This window comes from Cebus imitator, unplaced genomic scaffold (genome assembly GCF_001604975.1).
Source record: "Cebus imitator isolate Cc_AM_T3 unplaced genomic scaffold, Cebus_imitator-1.0 Scaffold622, whole genome shotgun sequence".
NCBI lineage: Eukaryota > Metazoa > Chordata > Mammalia > Primates > Cebidae > Cebus > Cebus imitator.
The window spans coordinates 440,396-451,699 of record NW_016107937.1 but is presented as its reverse complement, the minus strand read 5'-3'; the positions used below and the strand labels follow the sequence as shown (position 1 = coordinate 451,699).

The 11,304-nt window shown below is 35.8% G+C and overlaps 1 protein-coding gene across 1 annotated transcript; it reads right to left on the bottom strand.

Moving 5' to 3' along the window:
- Positions 1 to 222: 222 nt before the first annotated feature.
- LOC108295158 (olfactory receptor 5R1) lies at positions 223 to 1,418 on the bottom strand. The gene has a single exon (XM_017517199.1). The coding sequence runs from the start codon at positions 1,215 to 1,217 to the stop codon at positions 258 to 260; it is 960 nt and encodes a 319-aa protein (XP_017372688.1). The 5' UTR covers positions 1,218 to 1,418; the 3' UTR covers positions 223 to 257.
- Between the last annotated feature and the right edge of the window lie 9,886 nt (positions 1,419 to 11,304).

Sequence of the window (11,304 nt, the reverse complement as noted above, 5' to 3'; positions counted from 1 at the left end):
TTGCTTGGAATACATCTACAAGTGTTTTCATATATGAGTGTGTCTGTGTTTGTATTTGAACATGATTTCAGTTCTGCCAAGACTGTGATGGCCTGAATTGGATGCTTTAATTCATACTTATTTTTTATGATCTGCGTGGACCCTTGTAGAAAATGTCAAGATCTACTAAAGTAACTGCTACGTTTTCAGTTCATTGGGAAATAATTACAAGAAAAAGTTTGATTGATTTCCTGCTTCCATTTAATAAAGCTTTATTATTAGTTTCTTAATTTTAAGATCTGTAAGTTTTCACGACCTTTATTGAAGACTTTCTTTGAGGCATCTTTCACTTCTTTGTTCCTTAGACTATAAATTAGGGGGTTTAACATGGGGATCACCACTGTGTAAAATACAGAAGCCATCTTGTCTGTGTCCAGAGAGTGGTTTGATTTGGGCTGCAGGTACATAAAGATCAACGTGCTGTAGAAGATAGTAACAGTCACCATATGCGAGCTGCAGGTGGAAATGGCCTTGTGTCGCCCCTGAGTAGAGCGGATCCTTAGGATGGCGGCAATAATAAAGATGTAGGAGGTGAGGACAATGGAAGAGGAACAGATCATATCAAAGCCAGCAAAGGCAAAAATCAGAATTTCTTTCACGTGTGTGTCTGAGCAGGACAGAGCTAAGAGGGGGAGGTCATCGCAATAGAAATGATTAATGACGTTGGGGCCACAGTAAGTCAAACGGAAAGTGATAATGGTGTGGAAGAGGGCAACTAGGAAGCTGTACATATATGGAACTGCCACCAATTGAATGCAGACTCTTCTTGACATCAGTGTTGAATAATACAGGGGACTACAGATGGCGACATAGCGATCGTAGGCCATGGAGGCTAAAAGGAAACACTCCGTGATCATAAAAGTGAGAAAACAACCCAGCTGGGCTGCACAAGCATGGAAAAGAATGATGTTGCGTTCCACGACAAAATTCACCATCATCTTCGGTGTAATAGCAGAGGAGTAACAAAAGTCAACAAAGGCCAGGTGGCTGAGAAAATAGTACATAGGAGTGTGGAGTCGGGCATCAATCCTGATTAAGGTAATCAGCCCAAGATTGCCCAGCACTGTGACCAGATAGATAACTAAAAACACCCCAAAGCACGGGGCCTGAAGCTCTGGCCGGTCGGTAATTCCTTTCAGAATGAATTCAGTGACATAAGTGATATTAACTTCAGCCATTTATCCTAACAAGTTTTGTAAATTTTGTTGCAGTTAAAGAGTGAAAATGATACTTCTCATATTCCCTGTCAGTGTTGGGCAAAGGTGATCATTGTTATCTTCTTGCCTTGAATCATATAATCATGTGGACAAAAACATACATCTTACTTTTCTAATGACAGAGACCAATCTTGCCTGAGGGGGGGGAGTCTTTTACTTGCAGAATAGTCTTCTTAAGAATTATTTTCCTTTGTAATTTTAGAAAATAAGAGAGAATGTTGGTTAAAATTATGTAGAATGAAACCGCTTGAGACAACTGACACTAATATTTCAGTGTTTTGGCTGCCATTAAAAATCTTATATATTTTTCCATGCATATATAATTATAGCAGCACCAAAATACTGAATTTATAGAAGTGACCACATTTATATTTCCTTATTTTTGTTTTGTGCATGCTTCCATAAAATATATTAAAAATATATCAAAATGATATATTTTGCTGCCACCAACTATTCAGTTTGCTATATCCCTTCCCACATTTATATAGAATAAGTAATTTGTGATATAGAAGCTGAAAGAAATTTGATCAGAAATATGAGAAAACATACAATTATATTTACATATGAATTAAAAGGACATTTTCCAGTTCAAAATTTAGCATATTTGGAAGTGTACTGCTCAAAGAGTTAACACAATCAAGTAGTTTATCATAGTTAAATCCCACGTAGAAAAATAATTTCCTGCACAAATGTGTCAATATATTTCCAGGGCTTAAAAAATCCAAGGCACTTACTGTAGTTGGTTGTACTTTTAGAAACACATTCTAGGAAAATACTCAGTTGTAAAAAGTTTTATGAAAATGTTTACTGGTGGGTGAAGTTTTTGATGCATCTTTTAGAGTAATTATACTTATTTATATTTCTACCAGCCCTGAAAAAGAGGATTCATCTTGTTAAGCCCAATATTAGCCTATTTAAACTTTAGTTTTGCTCCTGGCTTTATTTTTCACAAAGTGGAATCATGAAATATTAACTAGAAAATGCCTTGAGAAATCGTCGTATCTAACCACTTGATCTTTCATATTCCATTGATTAGTGCTATTATTATTTTATCTATTGCAATTGAGTGATGTCCTTATCAGATATTCTGAGTGCATTACATGAATTAACTTAAGATCATCTCTTGCTTACCCCATGAGGAAGGCTTTCATCCATCATTCCTTATAAACATTGGAAAAATCCCAATTTCTGATGATGGTCACAGACTATTAGTGTGACTGCATAGAACTGACAGCAAAGCCCATATTTCTAATCATCCTTATGCTGCCCAAATGTAGGAGGTTGTTCCTCAAGCTTTAATCAACGGGATGGAAGAACAAGGCTAAAGTGTCAAACTAAATGTTTAAAGGTGAGAGAAGGCAAACATGAAAACTGCAGTTTTCCAAAGATTGCTAAGTTTTTCATATTCTAGGTCAAAGTAAAATAGAAGTTTCCTAAAACTTATGTAGATATATAAGACTTTTATGTATATATACATAAATCTATCATATGTATTTTATGTATATATATTTATGTATGTATTGTGTATGTATGTATATTGTATGTATGTATGTATTTTTTGTATACATACATAAATACACAGAAAATATTATCGAAAATATTTTCAAAATTTCTTTTTAGAATTTGTTGGCCTAACTTATGAATTAGTTTGAGCACAACACTCTACTGTGCCAGTGGAATCCCAACTGAAGTACGCCTGTTTCTGTTTATTTATATATTTATATATATCTTTATATATATAACTTATGCATACATAAAACTTGTATATGTAATAAAAATTATTTTTATATATTGCTATTCTCAGTAAATAACTGTTTCACTCATGAATATTCAGAAGTGAGGATTATCGGACTTATAAATGGAATTTGAACATGCTCAATTTTTTTCGCAAAGGCTTTTGTGTCAATTCTATCTGTGAAGTTACAATTTGAACCCTAATTGAGGATAATTATATGACTATCCCACAATGTAAAAGTAAATAGATCGCTTATACTGCAAAATAGCATCAGGGAAAGAGGTTTATCTATCATTTATTTCATTTTATTTTTTAAGTAACAAAGTCCATCTATATGTAAGCATTTCTTGTGTTATTGCCTGTATATAACTTCAAGATTTGTGGTGGTTCCAAGTTACATGTCATACCAAATGAGAGAGAGCCACGTGAGAAAATAGATGTATCAGTAAGAACATTAACTATGGTGGACATACGCTATTAAGTAACATGGAATATTTAAACACCACATTTTGGTAGAAAAAACAAAGTCCACAGCGAAGTTGCATATTAAGCTGGAGTTTGAATTCCAAATTCAATAAACTTAAAAATCACATAGAAATAAAATTACTTAAAAAAATCTGTTACAGTGCTCATAAAATACAGCATTTATGATTTTGCATCTACCTTACAACTCTCTACGTTATTTTATTAGTTCCTCTAAGTTTTTAAAAGCAGTTTTTCTTCATAGCCTCCAATTAATTTCTCTGGGTTCTTCTGAAATAATCATCTTCCCAAAGTGTCATCATCCATTTAGTCATTTTCATCTTTACCAATTTGTAGTGGAATCTAAAATCATTGCCACATTTCAACCAAAGAGTTCTTTCATAAGCACTAATGTTTCTTCCTTCACTTCATCTTTCCTAAAGCAAGTTTTGCCTCAAACTTTACCGCACATTGGAATCAATTAGAGCTCTTAGCATACCAATTCTAAGGCACCCAATACCAGTTAGTCAGAACATCATGGGGCACTGAGGCTCAAGTGGTTCTAATACACAACCGTGTTTGAAAACCAGTAATCTAAAAGGACAAATTTGCTTTTTGGAATGGCAACCTGAATTAAGATATATTTTCAAAATTATTTTTTAAATTTTCAAAAATATTATTGAAAATATTTTCAGAATTTCTTTTTAGGATTTGTTGGCCTACCTATGAATTAGTTTGAGTATAACACTCCACTGGGCCAGTGGAATCCCAACTGAAGTATGCCTATTTCTGTTTATATGAAAAGATCCATCAAAGATTATGTGAACAAAAATAGTCTTTAAAAAGTCAATTTCAGTTCCTCTATTTCTATATTTCCCTTTTTCTTAAAATGATTTGACTGTGAAAGTGCCTGTGCTCTTGATTCTTTTTTCTCTTATATTTTCAAAATCATTCCTTTTCCCATGTTACAAACAAAAGGCATACTTGTCATCCATCTGGAATCTTATTATGATCTCTTGCCCTCAGGTGTAAAAATATCCTGGATTCTAAAAGACTTGAGCTTTGGATAATTATTTCAATCAAGACACCATTAATATGACACCCATCTCATTAATAAGACAACTTTCCACTATAAGTTAAATTCATATTTAATAATCACTCATCAAAATTAGAATAATATAGGTTATGTTAATTATTTTATATTAATATACATTTAACTTCAGGCATTTGTTTAAATCTATATTTAATTTTAAATGCCAATATTTATAGCATTGAAAAACTACATCTTAGTACCTAAACTATGGGTCAAAAATTTTAGATATTCACTTAACTATGCATGTTGAAGAAAATATTTGTTTTTCTAATTATTTTGTTGAGTACCAAAATTAATTAGTAATTGTCTTTTTTGTTTGTTTGTTTGTTTTTTGTGTTTTTGTTTTGTTTTGTTTTGTTTTGTTTTTTTGAGACAGAGTCTTGCTTTGTCGCCAGGCACCAGGCTGGAGTACAGAGGCACAATCTCGGCTCCCTGCAATCTCCGCCTCCCAGGTTCAAGCAATTCTCCTGTCTCAGCCTCCCAAGTAGCTGGGACTACAGGCGCACACCACCACACCCAGCTAATTTTTGTATTTTTTTTAGTAGAGACAGGATTTCACCATGTTGGCCAGAATGGTCTCGATCTCTTGACCTCGTGATCCGCCCTCCTTGGCCTCCCAAAGTGCTGGGATTGCAGGCAAGAGCCGCCATGCTCGGCCAATTAGTAATTGTTTTTTTAGGCCTTTCTGATAGTTAGCTAATTCTTTAAAATTAGGCAGTTTTATTTATTGTGTTCTCTTCAAGTCTTTGTAGGTCATATTTGCCCACCTAGAGTCTCAAAACTCAGTTGCAAAATAAATTAAATCTCTCTCTGAAACACTAATGTTTGAAGGGTTTGCCTTGCTTCTTAAGAATTAGGGAAATCTTTTTTTTCATGTCTTTTGCAGGGACATGGATGAAGCTGGAAACTTTCATTCTCAGCAAACTAATACAAGAACAGAAAACCAAAAACCACATGTTCTCACTCATAAGTGAGTGTTGAACAATGGGAACACATGGACACAGGGAGGGGACCATCACACACTGGGGCCTGTCACAGGGTGAGCGGCTAGAGGGAGGGATAGCTTTAGGAGAAACACCTAATGTAGATGACAAGTTGATAGGTGCAGCAAACCACCTTGGCACGTGTATACCTATGCAACAAACTTGCATGTTCTGCACATGTATCTCAGAACTTAATGTATAATAATAAAAATTTTTAAAAAAGAATTAGGAACATATTTCTGATGTTTTAAACACTTTGGCACCTATTACAATGGCAATGCTTTGCACAGAAAAAAATATTCAATAAGGGAAAAGCAAAAGCTTAATGGAGATCTCTTCTCACCTACCCACTGCCCTATCGATCAAGACATTTTCTGATTTACTCACTGCCTAGTGCTATTCAGGTCCTACCTTGTGCTTTATCAAGGTGTTCAGGGCTTTTTCAAGTCAAGCATTCTTCATTCTAGTGCTGCAACCAGCTTGGTTTCTTCACCAGCTCTTAGCAACAGGCTGCATGGACACCCTGTGTGCCAGTAGTGTGCTCTAGGTGTTCAAAACTGGGGACTTCTTCAGCCACCGATGTAACTCAACACGTAAAACTGCCATGATACGGCATGAAATAAGGTTGGGAAGCACTGGTTTGATTTGGATCACCTCAGAGCTCTAGATAAGGCCAGATGCTTAGACCTGAGAAGCAATATTAGGTAAATAATATGCCAATAGATTTCTACTTTATTACAGCATTCGAAAATGTATAGTGAGTATTCATTTTCATTTAGGAGGGAAATTTTTACTTCATGTTCAGTGTCTGCCAAGGTTAAGGATGGATTATTGAAAAGCTCATTTAATAAAATAAAGCTCATTTAAGCCCAGAACTTAAATGGAGGAAGATTCTTGGTAAATGAACTTCGAAAGAATTTTAGTCAGTAAATCACGTCTGCACCCATCTCTCCTCCATCGTCCATAAAGTAACAACTCTTTATTTGTGGGAACTACTGCAGAAGGCACGGTAACTCCTAAGAGGTTTTCTGGTCAGCTTAGCATGTCGTCATTTAAAAAGAGAGAGAGAGACTGTGTGTGTGTGTGTGTGTGTGTGTGTGTGTGTGTGTGTGTGTGTGCATAAGGGGGAGAGAGAGAGAGAGACAGAACTGAGGATTAATGATGTATTCTTCTTTTTATTATTGAGACGGAGTCTCACTCTGTTGCCAGACTGGAGTGCAGTGGTGTGATCTTGACTCACTGCAACCTCTGCCTCCCTGGTTCAAGCAATTCTCCTGCCTCAGCCTCCAGAGTAGGTAGGACTACAGGCACATGCCACCACATGCAGTTAATTTTTTTATTATCATTTTTAGTAGAGACGGGATTTCACCATGTTGGCTAGGATGATCTTGATCTCCTGTCCTCGTGATCCACCTGCCTCATCCCCGCAGAGTGCTGGGATTACAGGCGTGAGACACCGCGCCCGGCCAATGAAGTATTATTTTGAATACACATAATGAAGTATTTTAAATACAAACAGATATCCTTTAGACAGTTTTGGAAAAGCAGACAGTGTAAAGGTAGGAAACACAGTTAGGATGCAGTCTGAGTCCATTTAACACCCTACACTTACCAGAGAGAGAGGCTTCTGGATCTGGAGCATGAGTGAGGGATGCCTGTTGGCTCCATATACGGGCTCACTTACCTGCTTAGCAGTGATCTTGACTCCTAATGAGCTCATTTGGAAGTTATTCGGATGGTTTATTAGTTCCTAGGTCCCACTGGACCTAAACTTGAACCTTTAGAGGTATCTGAACGCTTGATGTTTCCTCCTATCTTTCCCTCAATGTGAGAGGAGCTGGACAAATTACACTGGAGATTTCTTTAAACCCTTCAAACTATCTGTATTCTTGAGACAACCATACTTCAAACATACTAATCATATAATCCATGAGGGCAAATGTGTGATCTACTGCTGGAAATTGATATAATAAACCATAACAGTTCATTTGTATTAATAATCAAGTTTTGTGAAATAATGAAATGAGCACATAAACCCTGAGTAATTTACTAATGAGATCTTGGGAAAAGGTCTATGACTTTTTGAGCCTCAACCTCCTCAATTTTAAAATGAAGTCAAATTATACCTTCTCTATCATGTCTTTGAGATTATTGAATGAGTTAATGTATGTGAAGAGTTCAGTCAACTGTTGGGTAAGCAGTAAATGTTTGAAGATATCTTTTTTAACAAGTAAGAAGGAATCAGAACCACAAATAAAACTAAGATAGTCCAAAAGCTGACAAGAAAACCAGAACCGTTTCTATCAGTTTCAACCTCTATCTAGGTGAATCTGGAAAATTTATTAAATCTTTCTGGCGTACATTATGCTGTCTTTATTTAAAGTAATTTTACGTATTCCTCAGAATTCATTTACTCATGTATCTGTCTCTCTCCCACCACTATATATGTATATATACATATACAGACACATATGGCTCATCATCCTAAGGTCTACATCTCATCTCATTATCATGTTTTCTCACTGTTCATTCATTTTTGCCACAGAATCTATCTTTTCTGATTGATTTGTCTCTCTACAACTTCTAAAAGTATCTTTCAATAGAAAGGATTATACCTTTATTTTTTTATTTTATATCATCCTGGAAGACATTGATTTTGTAGTGCATTAAGAATTTCTACCATAAAGACACATGCACACATATGTTCATTGCAGCACTATTCACAGTCGCAAGACATAGAAGCAACCCAAATGTCCATCAATGGTAGACTGAATAAAGGATGATACATGTACACCACATAATACTAGACAGTCATAAAAAAAGATAGATGGGGCTGGAGGCCATTATCCTTGGCAGACTAACACAGGGATAGAAAACCAAATATGACATGTTCTCACTTATAAGTGGGAGCTAAATGATAAGAAAACAGGGACACTTGGAGGGAAACAACAGACACTGGGACCTCTTTGAAGATGGAAGCTGGGGAGAAGGGGAGGATCAGAAAAATTATTTACTGGGTACTAGGCTTAGTACCTGGGAGACAAAATAATCAGTACAACAAATCTCTGTGACACAAGCTTACCTTTATAGCAGGCCTGCACATGTACACATAAATCTAAACATTAAAAGAAAAAAAAGAAAGAAAAAAAGTATACCAGAAAAAAGAACCCTTATTGACTCAGTTCATGTTTTTTTAATTAATATTGAAAAATATATTATTTATTATTAGTGGTAAAATTCAGTTTCTTCTCAAATTACAAACTGAAAAACTATTATATATGTATTAGATATGTATATGTAAAACACAATCTGTAGCACTAGTCAGAATTCTCAAAACTTGCTGTTTATTGCGTCCAATTTTTCATAATCCTTTGCCCTTTCAAATCCAGCTTTCCGCTTATCACTGAGGCCAATCCTTTCTAGGTTAACTGATTGCCTCACTATTGGTAGGTACAATGGAAAATTGGCCCTTCTTAGCTGAATTTCTTCTGAAATTTGGAAATGTTGTACAATGTCTCACTCCTTGCCTTGTGTGATGCCATCACATTTTCTTTGTTTTTCTCTTACAAATTGCGGATTTGGCCTCCTCTGTTCAGCTGTTAGTTTTTCCAGTTTCTCGTTTTTGTAGACTGTTTTTTTTACACCCACAACTTCAATTATCAATGATTTTCACATTCATTTCTCCATCCTACCAAATCCTGTAGCTTCAGAGTGTTATATCTAAATACCTAGTACTGAGTTTAAGTTGCATGGCTTAAAAGGAACTCAAATTCCACATTCACAAGGTCAAGTTCCCAATATCTTGACTTCAGATTTGGTCTTTGTCCTGTGTGCTTCATCCCTACTGTCTATCCTACTAGGCAAGTCATATACTAGTATTCATCCTTCACTTCTTTTTCTTCTTTATTTCTCCAATTTTATATCTAATTTACCTCTTAGATGTTCACTTTATCCACGCTTTTCCTTCCCTCTCCATTGCCATCCTCCAATCCCAACTAACATCATCTTTCCTATAATGGCGAAAATATTATTTTAATTAGCCTCTAATAAATTTATTGAAACACAAACCCCATTGAATAGTCATATTGATTTTAAAAGTTTTAATGACTTCCAAATATTGTTAAAATAAAGGTGAAATTTTATGCAATTGTATTCAGGCTCCTGCATGATCTAAGACTTTCCTCTCCAGCTCTGCCTTGCTCTCCCTCAAATTTACTTCTATTCTAGTCATAGTAGCTTTTCTCATTTTTTCCTGATTTTGCAAGTTTCTTCCTGCTTCAGGACTCAGAATAGTGTTTTCTTTCTGCTTAAATTTTATCCCTACTCCCACCCCTTTTGCAAATCCTTGGGAATTCAAACAAGCATCATTTACCAGGAAGACTTTTGCTGAAAGCTGAACCATTCTGGGTTTCCCTTCCCATTCTCTCAGCATCATGCATCTCTACTTCAAAGGAATAATCAGAGCTGATAATCATAGGTTCCTCTGTAGCCATTTATTTTAAGTCTCTCCCAGTAAATCATAAGCTCTGTGAGGTCAGGGCCCATGTCCAATTTTCTCAACACTGTTTCCCTGCATTCCAGCACAGGTCTTACTATAAAAAATAAAAATAAATATTTTAAAATTGAGTTGTCTATCAGTCCATTTTAAAAGTAGTTTGCTCTGTAAAATATAAGCACACACAAACACAACTGGAATCAGATGAAACAAAAAATGTGTTTTAAACCTTGCTTTTAATTTCTTAAGGTCTTACAACTAATTATTTGCAACATTCTCTATCTGACCTTCTAAGATCATCTAGTTTAACATGATCATTTAAACAGATGGGGAAACCAAGACTCCTTGAGCTCTCAAAATTGTCTCTCTTAATTTTATCTATGAGTGAAGAATAGAACATCACAGTCTTTCACAGTAATAATATTCATTATAAATAAGACAACAAACTCATTTATAGTCCCTCATATTGTACGTATAATACTCATATTAGCACTATTTTAAGAGGTTCATACATTAGCATATTTAGTCCTAGCAACCCTATAAGAGGTATTATCATCCCTATGTACAAAGGTGGAAACTGAAGTCTAGGAAGGCCAGGCACTTTGCTCAAGGCCACACACCAGCAAACTGGGACTTTGACTAACTCCAGAAACATAGCCATTAATTTACACATTTCTTTCTTTCTCTTCTCTAAACATGAAGATACTAATTCCCATGGACTGCATCTCTAAGGAATACTTCATGACCGGATTCAATAAGTTGCAGCCAATCGGAACCTGTAACACAAGATCAAATGGGATGAGGAGAGAGAGGCCAAGATGCCTTAGCCCTGCTCTCTCTCTGCTCTTGGCCTATGGCTGTCACTGTCTCTGGCAGTACAGGCATCCCTGTCCTCAGCTCCTTTCAGGCAACCTCTCACTCACACCCTAGATATCAGTGGGCTTTTGATTCCCTTGGAGTCCCTTCAGCCACTGAGGTGGTAATAAAATGTTATGGTTAGATCCCAGGTACTCAGTTTCCCATGTTTTTTTACATCTCTCTGTTTGAGATATTGTGGGTTCTTTGCAGGAATCTGACCAATAATTCTCTAATTTCCTTGCAATTTATCTAACATTTTCCTTGGTAGTTTAAAGCTTGGGGAATTTTTTAGAATTAATATCATCTCTACGTATTTAGGTGGGGGTGGGTGCATTCTACGACCTTTGATAAAAACAAAGCACTTAAGCTAAGACTTTATAAAAATGTACCGGATTGGCATTCTTAGAAATGAGGCAATACTT